At 46.2% G+C, this 19,811-nt stretch overlaps 1 protein-coding gene across 15 annotated transcripts in view; it reads right to left on the bottom strand.

Annotated features, from left to right (window-relative positions):
- DOCK3 (dedicator of cytokinesis 3) overlaps positions 1 to 19,811 on the bottom strand; it is a 504,996-nt gene that overhangs the window by 22,414 nt on the left and 462,771 nt on the right. For all 15 annotated transcript variants that reach the window (XM_021068831.1, XM_021068838.1, XM_021068839.1 and 12 more), the window contains 8 exons: positions 17,686 to 17,746; positions 17,098 to 17,191; positions 14,968 to 15,116; positions 7,891 to 7,977; positions 6,052 to 6,156; positions 1,766 to 1,907; positions 581 to 747; positions 341 to 427 (listed from right to left, as the gene is read on the bottom strand). In XM_021068831.1, coding sequence (XP_020924490.1) covers positions 341 to 427; positions 581 to 747; positions 1,766 to 1,907; positions 6,052 to 6,156; positions 7,891 to 7,977; positions 14,968 to 15,116; positions 17,098 to 17,191; positions 17,686 to 17,746 — 892 coding nt within the window. The remainder of the gene's footprint in view (positions 1 to 340; positions 428 to 580; positions 748 to 1,765; positions 1,908 to 6,051; positions 6,157 to 7,890; positions 7,978 to 14,967; positions 15,117 to 17,097; positions 17,192 to 17,685; positions 17,747 to 19,811) is intronic.

Genomic DNA, 19,811 nt, shown 5'->3' with positions numbered 1-19,811 from the left:
TTCCTCTTCTGATTCGTAGGCACTTAGAATTACAGTAAATAGAGAAGGGCACCAGTTCTGAAGTCAGACATCTCTGGCTTCTTGAATTTCAGAGAATAAATTTCTGCATTCATACATTGGGAGAACAAAAATACCTGCTACCTAGGGGGTGCTGTGAAGATTAAAGGAGAGAAGGAAAGGTGCATAAAGCCTCCAGCACAGGCTGGCCAGTGGCAGCCTAGGACATGCAGGCAGCAGAAGCGTGCTGTCGCTCTCTCTCTCCAGTCCTTAGAGAAAGGTCCCCAAAGCAAAGGCTGAGGCAGCAGCTGGGAAGATCAGCCTCATCTGAAACGTGTCTCACCAGTTCCCTTCTCTCCACTTCGAACCAGCGAGAGATGCCAGGCAAGCTGTGGGTCAGGGTCAGTGTGGTCCGCTCGATCCACAGGCTCTGCAGGGAGAGGGTACAGGCAAATTCAGATCATTAGGCAATGTTTCCCATGCCCCGCCTGCCTGAAGGAGACACTTATGAGTTCCCAAGAAAGGGGAACTTGCCCCAGCCTCACTATAAGCACTGCCCCCATGCTCCCCTAGATTTGTTCACCTTGAATTCATTCTCTTTGTCCTTGGGGCCTTTGTGAAAAGGCCTGTCGTACCGGAACTTCCTCACATTGTTGACACGGTAGAAGCTCTTGACGCGATCCGGGACCCTGTCCATCTGCAGGACATCCACGTAATCTGGAATGGGTGTCACTGCATAGATCTGCAAGTCTGGGCAGGAAGTGAAGGGGAAACCCAGACTTGAAAGAAAGATGGACCTGGGTGGCTGAGCCTTGTCATCCTCCCAAAGGAGAGAAGAACACCACAGCCCCTGTTCTACAGGGGCAGCAGCAGCACTTCAAGGGGCATATCAGACCAAAATAGACCAAAGCTCCCTGTCTGCCCATCCCTGCTCCAGCAGTGAGTCTCCTGAGTGCTCAGCCAAGTGAGCTGTCAACAGCTTGGCATTCTCCAGGGTCCCTTTAAGAAATAAGGGCAAGGGGTCAGGAGACTGCAGGAGTCCACCCCACAGGAATGAAAAAGTTGTAAGGGCCTGGGCCTGTCCACTGTAAGTAAGCTGTATTTACTGAAAAATGACCTTTTAATAAAATTCTCTTTGGGGTCTTTGTGGAGAGAGAACACAAGGGGGGTCTACCTGCCCTCCCCACTCTGGAACAAGCTTGCCACAGTCGTGGTAACTGTCAAGAGGTCTCCAAGGAAGCTGGGTGTGGGGATGGAGGGTCAGGCCAGTGTTTGCATTCAGACTTCCAAGTACCACCAGGACCAAAGGCACTCCCCATCTTCTTCCCTCCTCCCTCCACCCCCATCCCAATTCTGTGCCTCAGTTCTCCTGACAAAGGCTTGGGGTAACAACAGATGCATGCGGGAGTGGAGCAGGGCACAGAAGTGGAGTAACTCTGTGGCAAGAGTCCCTGGTGATTGCTGCTGGCTGCCATGGCAGACCCTTCACAGGGCAGGGGAGGGACTGAGGTGCTGGAAGCAGCCAACTGGAGGGATAAAGGTCCCCCTGGATCCCTGCTGATGACACGGCTAGGGGCATGCCAGGGCTTCTTCTGTGAGGCACAAGTGCCCTGCGAAGTGTGGGCCAGTAAGGAGGACACATTCAGGTTAAGGACTTCAGGATAACCTAGCCCGTACGTCCAACAACATAACAGAGTGGCAGGTGACTGGGTGGGCCACACTTCCCAGGGACCCAGCTCTCCTTCCCCTACCAAGTGTCAAAAGATACACTGGGCATCACACTGCAGGATAGCATCGTCAGGGTGGTTGGGGTGCTGCATGGCGACGGCCTGTGGGAACTCGCTGAGCATCCTCTGCTGGAAGGCCTCTAGCCTCTCGTAGTCATGGCCACGGCACACGTATTCTTTGTTCTGCCACAAACAGGAGAGCATACTCTTATGTCTTGCATGCAGCCCCCACCCCCATGCCTCCTCATCTCAGAACCATCCTAGGAGCCCCTGGGCAGGCATGGGGCACAGCATTCAGTTTCTGCCCTAAGGGAAATGATGGGCAAGAAGGGCGAGGGGCAGAAGGAGGGAGAGCTGCACTGTGGGACAGCCCGGGGCGGGAGGCAGGGCACGAGCTGCAGGAAGCTCATGGGAGGGAGGGCTCCTTACTCACGGAGGCAAGATGCCAGGGCAGGTGGGATTTTGGAAACAGCCATACCCGAAAAGAGTCCTGAAAGGTCTCCCTGGGTTACTGTAGTAGAGAAGACTCGTAGGCAATCTATGTGGGTACAGTGACAACCAGGGCAACCAGCCAAGGCAGGAAAAGGCACAGCTGGAAAGAAGGTGCTCATGGAGAACTGGTGAGAGGCTGTAGGTGTGTGCCAAGGACTAGGGCTATGGGTGCCACTCAATAATTTTAAAAAGAGGGTGATCAGGTATGTGCTTTTGTATAATCACGTCCATCAGCTGGGAGAATCAGTCTAAACATTGTCCAGTGTCCAGGGGCTATTAATCGACCCCTCTGGCAGCAATTCCTTTGCAACTGTGTCAGCAGAAGATCATTCTGACTGCACTTTTTTTTTTTTTTTTTTGTCTTTTTGCCATTTCTTGGGCCGCTCCCGTGGCATATGGAGGTTCCCAGGCTAGGGGTCTAATCAGAGCTGTAGCCACCGGCCTATGCCAGAGCCACAGCAACGCCAGATCTGAGCCACATCTGCGACCTGCACCACAGCTCACGGCAATGCCGGATCCCTAACCCACTGAGCAAGGTCAGGGATCGAACCTGCAACCTCATGGTTCCTAGTCAGATTTGTTAACCACTGAGCCACAATGGGAACTCCCCTGACTGCACATTTCTTAAAACCTCATGTTCTGTTTGGTATAGGCTAGGTCTCAGGTGGAAGGTATGAAAGGCACACCCTCAACCCTCCTGCTCTGCCTACCTCACAGCTGGTCAAGAGTGAGCGGCTGGAGGAGGCTCTTCTGAAACCCTCTGGTTACATCTGTCTGCCTGCCTACCTGCCTCACCAGATTCACTTTGACAAATGGTGTTAGGCACTGGCAGCCCCTCTTGGCATGTGTTCAGAGGAACAGAGAGAGAGGTCCCACAGGGCCAGCCCTACCTTTCCCAGTATAGGGAACATCACAGGCCAGGCTGTAGATGACCTCGCCTTTATAGAACAGTATTTCTGCCCATTTTTCACTTCTCCTACTATAGGTGAACTCAACCAAGGCTAGAACACATGTCCAGATGGATGAGAACGAAAGGGCAATACTGGAAGGGAAGTCAAGGTCAGGAGGAGCAAGGAAAGAGACATTTCTAAGTCCCTTGCCTGAAAAGCAGAAATGACAAAGAAGGTAATTGTGACAAATTGGCCTTTTCATATCCACTCACAATGTACAATGGTCACTAGCGTCTGTTCGTGGATCAAATGAAGAGAAACAGAAATTCTCTCAAGAAGAGAGGGCTGGATGTTTTCCTGTTTCCATGCAGATTAGTAGATAATCACATTTGTGAAGCAAGGCAGGCAGATGGTCCAGAGAAATCAAGCTGACAGAGCTAAAGTAATAGATGGCCTATGTGTTCAGGGAAGGTGAAAGAGTAGCCTAGCCTTCTGGGGAAGGCCCAGCAGGAGGGAGGCACATAATGTTGACCTTGAGGCTTGCTGTTGGTTTCAAGTTTGCTCAGGTGAGAGCGCCAGCATCCCCACATAAGACAGATCTGGCTGCCACTGCTTTACACTTCGTTCTTGCCATTTCCAAGGTAAACGGCTACCTCCGCTGAACTTATTCCAGTTGCCAGAGATGAACTCTGCAGCTGAGGGAAGGGAAGGCCAGACCAGGCAGATTTTGTCCTCATGAAACATAGCTCCTCGTGTGGGGATGAGAATGGACTGACTGAAGGCTGACATATCCTAACACCTCTTGTTATTTTTCTTGTTACTGGCATCCTTGAAACCACATTTGAACATTTAAACTGTCACCTGTGAACATTTCATGAATGGCTCAAGGTCAAGTTCTATGCTAGGTCCTATTTGTCAAAAAGCTCTGAAAGCCCCGAGATAATAATGTCCCCTGTGACATGGGCATAAGGGTGGGAAGCAGGTGGAACCACGCTGGAGACTTCTTGTTTGGCAGGGACAAAAATGGGGGACATGAGAGCCAGATTTTATAATACCCAAAATGATGATGTTTTGGAATAAAATCTGGTTGATGATGTTCAAATTGTGGGACTAGGAGTTCCCACTGTGGTGCAGTGGAAACGAATCCGACTAGGAACCACGAGGTTGCGGGTTCAATCCCTGGCCTCACTCAGTGGCTTAAGGATCCGGTGTTGCCGTGAGCTGTGGTGTAGGTTGCAGACATGGCTCAGATCCCGAGTTGCTGCGGCTGTGGCGTAGGCCAGCAGCTGTAGCTCCAATTAGACCTCTAGCCTGGGAACCTCCATATGCTGCAGGTACAGCCCCAAAAAGACAAAAAAAAAAAAATTTTTTTTTAAAAAAGAGAATTGTGGGACTAAGCAAGGAGAGTAAAACAGCAATAAAGCATAATTTGCAAAGATAAAATGAGAAGGAAATAAGTTACAGGGCCAGACTCATTAGCTCATCAAAGGACTTTCTAGAGTTGCTTTTGGCTTCTATTTCTTATACTATTCCTTCTTCCTCTTCTGTTGACCTCTACCACTACTGCTGCTGTAGGATCTGTGCTGGGCGGGTAACAAATATACCACTTCTGAAATGCCTGGGCTGAAGGGTCCCTAGAGAGAGAAGGAGGTCCAGTCTCCTGAGGAGATCCTCTGCTCATTCACATTCTGCTACCAGAAACACTCTCATGGAATGGAGTTGAAGCCTTCTGGGGATCAACATTAGGCAGAGTGTGCTTGCTGTCCCTGTCACTATTACTAATTCCTACAGAAATCATTTTTCTTTTTGGTCTAGAATGATTACTGCCCAGGAAATGTGCAAGTTGACCTGCGTTACATCTGAAATGGGGTCAGCCTGGACTCTGTTGCTTAGCAGGCTTTTTTTTAAGGAGCCATTAGTCCAACTGACCTTCAATAAGATAGCAAGCTTATTTTTCCTCACTGGCTAAAGCAATTTCTCCAATAACTCAGGATCCCAAATACATCAAAGGAATCCTATGAACTTTCCCAGCTGCTTCTTGAGATTCATGGACACTGAACCTTAGAAAGATACTGGAACTGGGGACAATCAGAGCTAGTCTCAGGTCTCAAATGCAGTCCTAGGACACTTCCATCAGCACAGCTTCATTCAGGTCATCTGAGAACACTGAATACCTATGGGCTACAGACTACGAGCCCAGGGTGAGTCCTCCTGGAGCCTGTGGGTAGTGCTGAATAAAGGCAAAAAAATCGCAAATGTTCAACTGGTGTCAGCATATCTGTGCTCAGTCATTCCTTCCACTCTGTTTATATCCCAGCTCAACCTTTCCAGCAATGGAGAAAAATGGCTATCATCATCATGAGCCAGAGAACTGGCCGCCTAGGAAAGGCTTTCCACAGCCAAATCCAATGTTTGGCAGCTCCTACAAACCCTGGGAGCACAGGGGACTATCCTCTGAGTTCTCTCAGATCCCCTGTTCTCCAAGCTGGCTGCAAAGCCTACAGTTCAGCCAGGGGGAAGAATGATCCTCTTAAATGCCAAACACCAAGAGGTCAGCATACTGTTGAAGTCAGGGCTGTACTGATATCCAGTCTGGCTGAAAATAATCACAACGGAGGATTCCAGGCACTGGAAACAGAAGTGGAAATGTTCCTAAACATAGCTATGGGACATTCTCAGAGCCTGGTCATTTCCTGCAGGAACTTGGGTTGATTTGGTAAGAAAACCACCCTCATGTATTCCAGGTAGCAAAAAACAGTATAACTGAAAAAAACAGAGTCTAAAGTTGGTAGCTGGTCCAGTGCCAAATGCCCTTCATTGACTGGTCGGTCCTCCAAAAAGTACTATTCAGTAGAACAGGGAAGAATTAAAAAAAAAAAAAGGTTTATACATAAATTCTGTATAAAACATGATAGAAGTTTTTATGACTACCTGAGTGGACTCACCCGAAGGAAGAAAGGAAACTTCCTGCCATAGAAGCCAACACGAAAGAACTCAGGCTCCAGGCGCTGTTGCTCCATGATGTTGTCATAGTAGCTGGCCTCCATTTTCTGTGAACGAAAAAGGCAGTTGCCTTCAGGTTGGCTTGACTGCTAGTGGTGTCCAAAGCAAGTTCTCCCAGGCCTAAGTAGACACTGTCTTTTAGAAAGAGAACATGGTGACTCAGTCTAGATAGAAAGAGAGCTCCTGGCCGTGATCAACCTCTCCCCATGGAGCTGCCTGTTGGAGAGGAAGCCCTCCCTCTCCATTACCATTCGATGGTGCAGCAGGGATAGGCTTGCTCTCTGCAGCTCTAAGAAGCTGCTCAGTGTGTCCTTCCCTGGAAGTGGACCCCACCCCACAGAGATTTATGCTTCCTGGACTTTCATAGGCACATGTTTAACATGGACTTATTTTTCTGTCCAGGGATTTCTGGTTTTGACTAACACACACTATACCAGTTGACCCCTGACTATTGTTACTTATAGGTGGCTAACAGCAATTCTCAGCACCATTTTCCACCAGTCCAACTGCATTACTTTTGTCCATTTTATCATCTGACAGAAGATGCTAACAGAGTGAGAGTGAGGAAGGCTTAGTTACCAGCATCACTAGTACTGGTCCCAATTTGGGAGATTTTAAAATTTATTTTTTTGGCCACGCTCACAGCATGCAGAACCTGCCAGTGACTGAAGCTGAGCCACAGCAGTAACAATGCTGAATCCTTTTTTTATGTTCTGGCTGCCCTGTGGCATATGGAGTTCCTGGGCCAGGGATCAGATCTGAGCCACAGTTGCAACCTACGCTGCAGCTGTGGCAGTGCTGGATCCTTTAACCCACTGTGCTGGCTCATGGACTGAACCTGTGTCCTGGTGCTGCAGAGATACCAGTGATCTTGTGCCATAACAGGATTTCCACAATGCTCCTTAAACCCTAGGCCACCAGGGAACTCCAGATTATAAACTTTAAAAGTTGAACTATGCCATGATGTCTGGCACTACTAAGGTCAATAAGTTTTTTAGTCCTGGCGGACCTGGTTTCACATTCAGAAAAACTCACTGAAATTTGACTGGGAAGACAGCTCTAACACACTTAGTCAAGCCAGACTGGCAGGGAGCTGAAGCCTTCAAAGCCAGCTAAAAAGCTATCACTGGAGAACAATATCTAGTAGACAGGCCCAAACCCTGATCAGGATCAGGGAATCCAGCAGAGCTAGCCATGCTGACAAGGGCGCATAAGGAGGAGGAACTGAGATGCCTGGCTTCTCTTTGCCAATAACCTAAGCAGCTGTTATGATTCAAAATCCAGCAGCAGCAAGTGGAAAAATTTTGGGTGGAGACCTTCAAAGTCCATTTACTTAATTTTGCATCCGAAAAGGGAATAAGAACTTCCCTTTCTTGGGTATTTGGAAGTGACCACAAGCCAAAGCAGAGAAAGATCTTATCATGTTTTCCAATGAAGCATCCCTGAACAAAATCATTTCAGGAAAAGCTTCTTCATAAAGTCAAGATGCCACCTCCTCCTTGAAACCCTCATCCTATCCTGTGTATGCTGCTTCTCCCTTCCTTGAGCACCAGTGGCTCTAGGGGTGTGAATCACACAATCATTTGTCAGGTGTGTGTTGTGGTTCCCCAGCCAGAATGCAAGCATCTCCAGGGTAGGAACCCTGGCCTCTGCTTCTTCTATACTGTCCACAGCACTAAGACAAAGGCTGTACCCACAGTAAATGTTCCCTTAGAAGCTCGTGCCAGGAAAGTGCTAGCACCTCCAGTCAGGTTTAGGCAAGGGGAACGGGAAAAGCTTACCCGAATCCAGCTGAGGCTCTGATAATCATAGAGGCTCTCATACTGACAGGCCAGCTCCCTGCACAGTGGGATCCCAAACTCCCAACTCTGCGTCAGAAATAGAACATGGCTTTAGCACTTTATACATCCTAGGGACAGCCCAAGCCCATATCAAACACATCAGAGGGCATAATCAAAGGCCTCCTACAATTCATATGTCACAAAGAACATATGTTCAAATCCAATTTGTGGAGAACACACAGCACTGTGGCTTTCTGGCTCAAGGCATGGCTTTCAGGTTTCTACTCAAATGTTTGCACCTGCAAGAGGCCTTTCCCTGACTACCTTATCAGGGACAGGCACTACCTCATCCATTCTTCTTCATTACTCTGAAGTTATCTTATTTTGAAAAAGTATTTACTTAAAAAAAATTGAAGTATAGTTGATTTACAATGTTGTGTCAGTTTCAAGTGTAAAGTGATTCAGTTACATATATGTGAATCTTTCTCAGGTTGTAGGTTATTACAAGCTATTGAATACAGTTTCCTGTGCTATATAATAAGTCCTCGTTATCTGTTTTATGTAAAGTTCTGTGTACCTGTTAATCCCAGACTCCTAATTTATTTCTCCCCCTCCTTTTCCCCTTTGTTAACCATAAATTTGTTTTCTATGTTTGTGAGTCTTTTTCTATTTGGTAAATAAGTTCATTTGTATCATTTTTTAAAGATTCCACATATAAGTGATATCATATTTGTCTTTCTGTGTCTCACTTCACTTAGTATGATAATCTCTAGGTCCATCCATGTTGCTATAAATGACAATATTTCATTCTTTTTTTATTTTTATGGCTGAGCAATATTCCATTGTGGGGTGTGTGTGTGTGTGTGTGTGTGTGTGCGTGCGTGTTTATCTCACATATTCTTTGTCCATTTATCTGTTGATGGACAATTAAGTTGTTTCTATGTCTTCTTGGCTATTGTAAATAGCACTTCTACAAACATAGGGGTACATGTATCTTTTTGAATTATAGTTTTGTCCAGATAGATGTCCATATGATCCAGGAGAGGGACTGGATTTAGTTCTGAGGAAACTCCATACTGCTTTCCATAATGGTTGTACCAATTTACATTCCCACCAATAATGCAGGAGGATTTCTTTTTCTCCACACCATCTCCAGCATTTATTATTTGTAGACTTTTTGACGATGGCCATTCTGTGAGGTGACTGTATTTTTGATTTGTATTTCTCTAATGTTGGGCACTGACGTTGAGCATCTTTTCATGTGCCTATTGGCCACCTGTATGTCTTCTTGGGAGAAATGTCTATTTAGGTCCTTTGATCATTTTTTGATTGGTTGCTTTTTTGATATTGAATTGTTTGAGATATTAGTATGTTTTGGAGATTAAGCCCTTGTTGGTCTCATTGTTTGCAAATATTTTCTTCCATTTCATAGGTTGTCTTTTTATTTTGTTAATGGTTTCCTTTGCTGTGCAAAAGCTTGTAAGTTTGTTTAGGTCCCATTTGTTTATTTTTGCTTTTATTTCTTTCACATTGGGAGACTGATCCAAGAAAATATTGCTGTAATTTATGTCAGAGAATGTTCTGCCTATATTCTCTTCTAGGAGTTTTATGGTGTCGTGTCTTACATTTAGGCCTTTAATCAATTTTGAGTATATTTTTGTGTATGGTGTGAAGGAGTATTCTAACTTCATTGACTCACATGCAACTGTTCAGCTTTCTCAATACCACTTGCGGAAGAAACCGTGTTTCCGCCTTTGTATATTCTTACCTTCTTTGTCAAAGATTAGTTGACCGTCGCTGTAGGTTTATTTCTGGGCTAAAAGTATTTACTTTTATGTTGTATTAGTTTCAATTAGATGATAAGCTGCATGAGGGCAGGGACCCTGTTTATATCCTTTACTTCAGAGCCTAGAACAGAGCCAGGGATGAGCAGGTACTCAAAAAGGTTTATTTAATGATTTAATAAAGGAACAATGGCTTTTAAATTAAGATCATTTAGGCTTAGGAACAAACATGGAAACTAAGCAGGAAGTGGCTACCCAAGGACTTGGTAATAGGCCTGGCAATTTCTTTTACAGAAATATTCAAATCTGAGAGTAGGTTTCAGATAATCCTTGACTTATCAGGTCTTAGGTTGGTTCTTTGGTGTGGCTACTATTATGGTGACAGGCCCATCTAACAGGTGCTTGAGGAGGGCTGCAGCGGTTTTCACTAAGGGGCAATATTGTCTATTTCCTCCTTTTTAATATAGTGCTTTTTCTCTTGGTGAGATTGGGAACCATATGTGTACTTGATATTTCAGTCAGGCTTTTCTCCTCAACTTTTAAGTATTAATTAAAATTTTTTACTAGAGAACAATTTTAAGCATATATAAACATAGAAGTCTAAACTTCTAGGTACTCATCACCAGCCTCAACAATGACTACTTCATGACCAGTCCTGTATTAGTCACATCTCATCCACTTATTCCTCCTCATATTTCTGGAAGCAAATCTCAGACATCATAAAATTTTACCCATAGATATTTCAATAAGAATGTTTAATAAGCACTATATTTTTTTAAAAAAGATTTGAAATAGGATCAGGGAGGACAACATTTCATTTGGGACTGTGTTTCTTAAAAAGAGCATGGTATTTTTATCCTTTTAAGAAAATAATGCCAGCTTTCATTCTTCTTCAAAGTCGGTGTTTAATGTCCCAGGACTGGTTCTGGTGGTCCTCCTTTCTGGTTTTCATTTGTTGGGGGTTTTAGTTCTGCAGAACTCAAAGATACTGTTATGCATATTCCCTGAAGAGGAACCAGGACTCTACACAAAGGCTACACACTATTGTTTCTTGACTGCTCCTCCCTGGTCTCTGCCTCCCTCCCATCCCTGAAAGCTTGCATCTACCCTCATCCTTATCTGCGGCCCTATTTTCTACTCCCAAACTATAAAACCACTTCCTAATCTGTCAAGAGAAGGTACAATTTTTAGGGCATTAGCCTGCTGTGGCCTCCTTTGCCTGGTAAAGCAATAAAGCTATTTTCCCCTCCTTCACCCAAAAAAGAAAGAGAAAGAAAGAAAGAAAAGAAAGATGGAGAAAAAATAATGCCATATGGGTTGAACTGTAGGATCAATTAAAAATACCAAGACAAACCAAAGAGAATTTTAAATAGACCCTGACTCCTTGCTCCAATACAATGCCTCTGCCTCAGTGAGCTAGAGAGTCTCTTGTACCCCCATATCACAGATTCTAAGTACACAACATGCCTGTCCTCTCTGGCTCTAAGTGCTGTTTGGGCAGGTTTCAGTGAAGGGCCCACAACAGGAGGCCTGGCAGGCAGTTCTGGGGGTGCTGGCGCAGCAATGCTCTATGTGCAGACTGCTGGCCAGTCTTCCAGGCGTGCCCCCTGGGGAAATGCTCATCTAGGTAATGAGGGCCCCATGTGGAGCTAAAGGCGCTATGCCTGCAGACGGCAGTTCCCACTTTCCTATTAGGAGAGTAAAGCAGTTCCACTCTCCTATTAGGATCAATGCTTATCTGCCTTGCTGGCATCTCTGCCCTGCTTTTGTAGCTCTGCTGCTCCAAGCCCACCCCCAGTCCCCAAGAGCAAGGACCAAGAGATTTAAAATACTCTGTCAGCTTTGAGGGTTGTGCTGGATTACTGGTGGGTCTGGGTGCTTTGAGAGCTACCTCTGAACACAGATAGGGAATGTGCTACAGGTGCAATGCATCCCCATCCACATTTCTTCTCTTGGTTTCCTTCCTTGTGGCAGGAGGCAAAACTAGCTCTAAAATGCTTTACCAGTGTCTGAAATCCAATCACTTCTACCAGCTTGGGCAGATGTGTGTTTATCCATCCTTGTTGCCCCCTCAACAGGGATGGTACAAAATCTGAAATGACTTGGCTCACTCTAATCAAACTGGAAAGGAAGGCAAAAGCTTGGGACTCCAGACTGGCAGTCTTTGTACTTTTGTTTACACACAACATATTAGAAGCAACAGACTCATCATTCCTTTAAAGGAGTGTGACCAATAGTAACCATCAGGCAGTGGAGCCTGAGCCCACCCTCACAGACAAGGTTAGTTCAGTTCTGATGGTTTGTATGCCAGATAAATAGGAGTCAGAGGCCTCTGTCCAGCTTCCCTTCCTGTCTACGCCCTACGCTCCCGTCTTCACACCTTCTCTTATTTTTTCAATCCCTACTATGCCACACCCTTCGGAGAGTCCCTCTCTCTTTGTCTGGCCTGGGAGAGCTGACCCTCTGTGACCACAGTCCAATTTATCATGGAGCAGATTCCTAGGTTAACCACTTCACCACTGGAGAGAATGACTCAGGGTTTGGCTATGACCATGAGTTGAACTTCTGATTCAGTCCTTCTGGATACTCAGGAAAGAAACATGGGAAAAAGGAGATTGGGCTGTCTGTATAAGGCAGGTAACAGAGAGGCTAGGAGTATGTGGAAGAAAAGTGGTGGTGAGGCAGGGTATGCTGGAAGTGCTGAGGTCTAGGACTCACTATCTGCCCCTCCCTTGCACTCTTCTTCTTTTCTGCCCTCCTCTTGCTGCTAAGGTAGCTTTCTTCCTGGCCCCAAGAACCCTACAGGAGCACTTTCCCTGCATCGGTCAGGTTTTGTTTTTCTTGTGCCATTAAAAACAAAAAAACCAAAAAAAACCAAAACCCAAAAAACAACACCCCCCCCCCATCAAAACCCTGAATGCTTTCAAGAAAACTGTTTAGCCCAATCCATTCCTTCTATCAGGTATGGAGGAACAGAAACGGAAAAGCTGGACTTTTTGTATGAGGCCAAGAGAATGAATCTGATAAATACCCCTCTGAGGATGAGCTTGGAGCCTCCCAGTCCTTCCTTTCCTGCTCATCTATAATAATCAGGCAGGTTTTACATTACAATCTCTTGGCCATACTAAGCTTTAAACCTGCTTTTCTTAACAGTACTGTAGTGTGGGAAGAAAAAGCAGACCATTAATGCTCACATGTCCCACTGGTAGGCTCAGTCAGATAGAGCATAACTCTGCTCTGTACTCTGTGCTCATGAAAAGAAAAGATAGCTAGTACAATAAAAACACTCATACACACTCACACCATGCTTATCTCATTCCCTTGGTGCTGGGAGGGCTTGCTGGGCATATGGGTAAGTGGCAGTTCTAGGTGGGCTGGGTGCCAGACAGTCAGGCCCAAAAGCATAATGCCATGGGCCCTAAGCCCACCCATGGACCAGCAGGGAGAGGAGCTTTGGGCTGGCACTGTGGATCAGTCAAGTGTGCTGGCTGAGAACTAAGCATGGGTCTTCTTTCTGGGCTAGGTTACAAAGGGATCCTGAGGTTCTGGACAAATTCTTCTTTACAAGTGCTATCTCTACATGGGTGAATGGTTTTGACAAACAGTGAAGTCACCTATGTTGTATAAAACTGATGAATATTTTCTGATTTATGGCAAAAGTTATTAATGTTTAAATCTTTATTTTTTTATGATGAAAAAACTCATTAAAACCTCAATTTTCGCGTGCCAGCCTGACCGTCTTCTAGATTGTGGTTTGTTGGAACTGGGTGTGGCCCTTTGTGGCAGCTGAGCCACAGGTCTCAGTCATCTGAGGTCGCCACCACGGCGACCTGCTCTGTAGAGGTACCCTAGGAATTCCCAAACATGCTGTGACCTCTGGGGGCAGTGGGGCATGGATTTAGCTGTTAGCTGGGCTTGGATGCCCAGAGCTGTTGCTAGTGGCAGGAGCCTAGGTTCAGGGTTTTGACCTAATTCCTGCTCTGGGCACTCAGCCCTGTGGCCTGAGGGCTGAGTTCAACTGACCTGGACTCCAAGGCCCAGGCTCAGCCTGGTTCCATGTTCCTTTGTTGAAGCATTGACCGAGCGTCTATTTCCACACTGTGTGATATCAGTGGACCTGTCCACCTTTCAAAATTATTTGGGGCCACCAGCAAGGTCTGGAGGCTTCATGAAAAAGGACTGCAAACAGATGGCATAAGGAAGGACAAAAAGGTGGTGAGGGTATAGAGCATGGACATGGGAAGACAGTCAGCAAGTGTAGAATCAAAGGGGATCTGTGTGTTTCCAAAGGCTGCTTGGCAACTGCAGTCACTCAGGAAGTGGGACAGTGGCCACCCACGGCTTGGAAGAATCTCTTGCCAGGGCTGTGATGGAGGCCAGTGGTGCCCAAAGTTGCTGGTACTTATACCCAGGAGGTGCCTAAATCACAAAGTTGAGAATGTTCAAAAAGACTCCACAGCATGTCTATTTTTATTTAATTTTTCAAATAATTGTCATAATGTAAATAAAAACATATATATTTTTATATATATATATAAATCAATTTCCATTCAAGTCCCAGGTACAGCCACTGCTGTTCCTGAATGATCCTATTTCAGCTTTTTAAGACACGCTCAAGGCTGAGTGATGAGAGAACAGCTTCAACAAATTATACAACCTCAGCCTTTCCAGTGTATGGGCCACACCCAAGAAGAGGTAGTCAAAGAGTCCTACAAGGAGCTCTCCCAGAGACGGGAGTAGAAGGCTGGGAAGCCCTAAGTAAGTCTGAACCAGTGCTGACAACGCCTGCTAGTCCCACAGAATCAAGTTTGATAAAGAATAACTGCAATGAGAGGAGCCCAGACTACACTGTGAGAAAGGGAAGCCCACAACAAGAACATGTACCCATAAGAGGCCATCTAGGCCTCCTTTGGCTGTGGTTAAAATCCATTCATTTTTAAAGCTCACATTTTCTATGATAGATTAGAAAGCTACAATAATGTAAGCAAATCTAATAAGTACAAGCAGGGGGCCCAGAAGCCCTTGCTGTAGGAGCTTTAGCATTTATAGATGTACAAAGCTGGTGTGTGGGGTTGTCTCTTAACACCCCCAATCTGGAATAGGCTTCCAAGCTAAAGAATTAACTTGTCATTTTTTTCCCCTGAGAAAATCATGCTGCCCCCAGATCTAATGCACACACATGGGCATCCACCCCCTTACCACTCTCTGCAGCAGTTGCTATCCCTACAGTGTTAAGATGCCACATATTACAGCAGAAGATGAAGGGCTCAAAGCCTTGCCTAATACCACCTACCTTGCCTTTGTTGAAGTAGTGGATGATCTTGCGGCACAGTCCCTCTTTCCGCTGCCACTCTGTTTGGGATGGGTAGTGAAGGAATTCCCGTAGCGGCCGTTCCTCCCACTGCAGCAGCTCACAGTAGAGAAGCAGAGTGAATGCAGCCTCTGTGGGGACAGGCAATGTGGAGGTCCGGGGCTTTCCTTCGGGGTCCAGGGGAAGCCAGGTACCAGGGAGCAGGCTAAGCAGCATGCCAGGGCAAGGTATGTGCAGTCCAGGTCAGGGATGCTGGATATCAAAGCTGAGCTATCCGCTGATAGATAGAGGGGCTATCCATCCAGCCAAGAGCCCTTGGCCACAGCATGGAGGAACCAAAGATACTAGTAGATCCCTCTGTCTCTCAGCCTGGTCACTTGCTCTGGGCTCTCGATAAAGTATGGTTCAACTACCTGAGAGCCTGTGCACAGGCTACTCTGCTCTGGGACACACTGACATGTCAGAGAGAGTTCTTGGGTTCTTTTTTGCTCAGTTGACTTTTTTTGTCCAACTGTCTCAGAACTGGCTGTGAGGGGTGAGCACTGACCAAGGCTTTTCTCAGCCCTTCCAAAGGCAGACTCAATGCCTTCGGCTCCATTTTCTGACTTCAGCATGGCCTTTCTCCTCATCTCAAGCATTTCTAAAAGGGCTAGAGAGGAGGAAAGTACATGGGGATAACTGTGTGATGAGCTTCATTCCTGGAAGAACTTAAAGTTGATGTTGGGCCCAGGGCAGAGGCCTGGTGACACCTCCCATACTTGTTAGAGAGGGCTTATAAACCAACCGCAGCTAAATGCTGGGGCTTCCTGAATCCCAGGGAGTGAATCACACTGAATTATGCTGCTGCTAGGGTCTTCATCACACGGTCTGCTCTTTGATGTTCTATCTGCTTATTTTTAGTGGGCAGCTCTTACTAGCAAGCTAATTAGTTCTAGCTTCTGCCTGGCCTTCAAGGCCCTATTCAAATCTGTTCCCCATGACTACAAAGAATCTCTTTGCTAATTATTTTGTGACCTACTTCCAATTTTAGCCAGGCTTATTTGCCTGCAGCCACTTCCCAAGCTCCTCCTTATCTCTGCCTCTCTGACTATGCCCTGGCCACCAGACCCTCCTGCCCAGGGATACACATGCCTCTGCACTGGAGCTGGGAAGCCCCTGCTCTCTAGGGACAAGCCCATGAGGCCCTCAAGGCCTCCCTTTGAAACTTAGAAATCATGTGAAATCTTTTTCCCTCTCAATATTCTTTTTCTGATGTTAATCTGAGGCCACCAGAGGGAAGGCTCTTCCTCTCCTGTCCAAATTCCTGACCTAGCTTCTTGATCATGGCTCACTTCTCTAGGAGTTTAGTAAAATCCTTTACTAATACATGGAATTTTTCAAAGTCTATCACTTCACTGTCCTCTCAAAGGCTTGTTGGAATCATTTCAGATTTAATTCTTGCCAAGCTCTGTGGTCAGGAAAGATGGCATCTCACAGAGTGTGATCAATATGCTGAAATGCTATTAAATTTGTTCTTTTGGAGTTCCTGTTGTGGCGCAGTGAAAATGAATCCTACTAGTAATCATGAGGTTGTGGGTTCGATTCCTGGCCTTGCTCAGTGGGCTGAGGATCCAGCATTGCCATCAGATAGCTGTGGTGTAGGCAGGCAGCTGCAGCTCCCATTCGACCCCTAGCCTTGGAACATCCATATGCCATGGGTGTGGTCCTAAAAAGCAAAAAAAAAAAAAAAAAAAAAAAAAAAAAAAAAAAAAAAAAAAAATTTAAAAGATTGCTCTTTTATAAAAGGTCTTAGTAGTGGATTAAATTGTAGGTATAATGAAAAGGCCCCTGTCTGGCCTTTCAGGAAGTCAGAGCATTCATACTCTCCCTTGAGGCCTCAGAAGGGGTGCAAGGAGAGTGGAACAGCCTCAGGAAGCAGAGGATCTCGCAGGAAGGCACAAGTGCAAGTTCCGCCTGCGCTGTCTCTACCACGTGTTACAAAGTACCAGAAGGAAAGGATGAGGTGAGGGGGCATTATGGGTCTAACCCTCTGCTAAGATCTGGCAGGCCCAGCCTATGAGTGTTCACCCAGTCTGTCCTCATGGGGAGGTGTGGCTCTACCTTTCCACTTACCTGTGTAGTTTTCAGCCTGCAAATGCATGTCACAAAGCTTATGGATGTAGCGGATATACATCTCTTCTTTGTTAATCTCGGATTTGTAAAAGTTCTGTAAGAGGGAAGGAAATATATATATGAAGATGAGAGAGGTTGTACCTGTGGAGGCCATATCTGAATTCCAGGCTAATGGCCAAAAGCCTGGGTGTGCTGGACATGAGGAAGAGAATAGGTTGTGGAGGCAGCCAGCACCAAAACAGAGGAAGGACCAGCTAGAAGGCACATTTGCTGGCAGATCAGCAGGAGCCATGAGTGGTGAGAAAGAGGAAGAGTACCAGGCCAGACCGGAAGTTAGAGAATGTCAGGGTTGGTAGGACCTTGCCAAGAGGCCAGGCTATAACTTTCAAAGAGAAGCTCACTTATTCCTTTCCCAAGTGGGAATGTAAGTGATGAGGTGCAGGTCTCCAAGATACCAGTAACAGGGCTGATGTCCTGACTCAAACCCTTGGGCTGTAGCCATGTACTGTAGAAAGGACAAGCCAATCACAGTGCAGGACAGAAGCCATTCTACGAAGAGGACAGGAGGAAGAGCTCATGTTCTCTCACCATCAGGTTAACAGTGCAGCCAATCTTCTTATTCTCCGTCTCCTCTCCTTTCATGCAATCCCTGAAAGGGAGAGCACAGATGAATGTTCCGTGGCATAAAGTGGTGCCTCTGGGACAACACAAAGACCTCCAGTGTCACTGACGCATTAGTATGTCCAAACTCCAGGCCAGTATGCTCTCCAACAGAAACCTCTTCTACAGATGAGACTGTGATCCTCTAGGTTCACAGATGAGACCCTCTAGGCTTTGGCCCACTCCTAAGGTTCAAAGGTTTCTGTTCAACTGGACTCTTTGTTCTGGTAGCAGAGTGTAGAGCCCAGCTGCTATATCAGGGCATTAAGTAGCACCTACCAATGTCTTCAGCTCAAAAGATTAAAATTTTTGAGTATTAAAAGATTAAATCCTCAAGTCCCCAAAAGGAGAGTTATAGAGCTTTCCTTAAAGGGCAGGTTTCATTTTTGCAGGACAGTGTTTAACAGAGGCCAAGACACTCCATTCCAGAAACCTACCTTCAGGACCCTATGACCACAGCAACCACGTCAGGGCTGCCATGTTCATCATCTCATTGGCTTTTCTCTCTATGGACTCCTTCCTGTGCAATAGATTTTGGAATCCCCTCTAATTAGGAGCAGAGGGTTTGGAGGGTTTTTTTTTTTTTTTTTGTCTTTTTGCCTTTTCTATGGCCGCTCCCACGGCATATGGAGGTTCGCAGGCTAGGGGTCTAATCAGAGCTGTAGCCGCTGGCCTATGCCAGAGCTACAGCAACGCAGGATCCGAGACGCGTCTGCGACCTATACCTACAGCTCACGGCAACGCTGGATCCTTAACCCACTAAGCGAGGTCAGGAATCAAACTTGCAACCTCATGGTTCTTAGTTAACTACTTGTCACAACGGGAACTCCTGGAGCTTATTTTTTGATTTAGAGCTTGCTTCAGCCAGGACTGAGCTGCATTCACACTGAGCAGGACTGGGTATAGGAGGGGTAATGGCAGGCCTGTCAGACACAGAACAATGAGAACACTGAGAACAGATCCTTGCCAATGGAGGGAGGGGACTGGTCAAAACCAAGCCCCTGTGGGAAAGAGCAGAGGCCTAGCCTAAGGAGATGAAAGAGAATGGGAAGCAGGATTTCCTGTCATGGCTCAGCAGTAACGAACGCAACTAGTATCCATGAGGATGCAGGTTCGATTCCCGGCCTTGCTCAGTGAATTAAGGATGTGGCGTTGCTGTGAGCTGTGATGTAGGCTGGCAATTTGACCCCTAGCCTGGGAACTTCAATATGCCGCATATGTGTCACTAAACAAAAATTAAAGAAAGAGGGAGAGAGAGAGAAAGAGAAAGAGAACCAGACTGGTGAATCCAGCAAGAAGTCTCCTGTATACACAGCCAGTCAGAGTCCCAGATGGTCCCCTTTGGTGTTTGCATGACTTATAGCACAGAGAAGACTACTACTGCTTGGGGCTGGGTTTCCTCTCTCACTCTTCCTCATTCCTTAGCACTTTCCTCTAAACTCTCATAAGGCACTGTAAGCTACCACCTGAACTCTTCTGAGAGAATAACTAAGGCTACAATGGTAGTAGCATCATTGTTACTTCTAGGCTAATTCAAAAGCCATGATATGACCGAGAAAGCAGGCTTTCACGAAAAAACTGATTTCACATGAACTCTCAGACTGAACACATCATAAAGATCTCTGAGCTCAAAGGCTGCCTCCTCTAATCTGCTCATGGCTAGGACCAAGGGGCAGAAATAAACAGACTTTACACAAAGAATGGAGTCATAGAAAAGCAGGGTCTTTATTTCCTGGAAAAACAACTGAAAGTCCTCCTGGGTCACATTTCTGTACCAGATGGTATTTCCTTGCCCATCTGCCATATGGCTCTTAGGAAGTTCTGCACTAAAGACAGTTGTTCCCTGCCTCACTCGGAGATAGGCTTTTTCTTCGCCTCTGGGATGCCCATTCCTCTGAGCCTTGACCTTTCTGGATAAAAAGCCAGATGGCTACATGTCCCTGGGATGTCTCCTGGGTACATGTGCCCACGTATCAGGGGGTAAGCCTAAGGAAGTCCTGGCCTGCCTCTGGGAGAAAGTTTCTCCCTCTCTCTCTTTGACCTTCAGGAGATTC

This window comes from Sus scrofa, chromosome 13 (genome assembly GCF_000003025.6).
Source record: "Sus scrofa isolate TJ Tabasco breed Duroc chromosome 13, Sscrofa11.1, whole genome shotgun sequence".
NCBI classification, from domain to species: Eukaryota; Metazoa; Chordata; class Mammalia; order Artiodactyla; family Suidae; genus Sus; species Sus scrofa.
The sequence above is the reverse complement of the archived record's forward strand: the minus strand, read 5'-3'. Positions and strand labels throughout refer to the sequence as shown.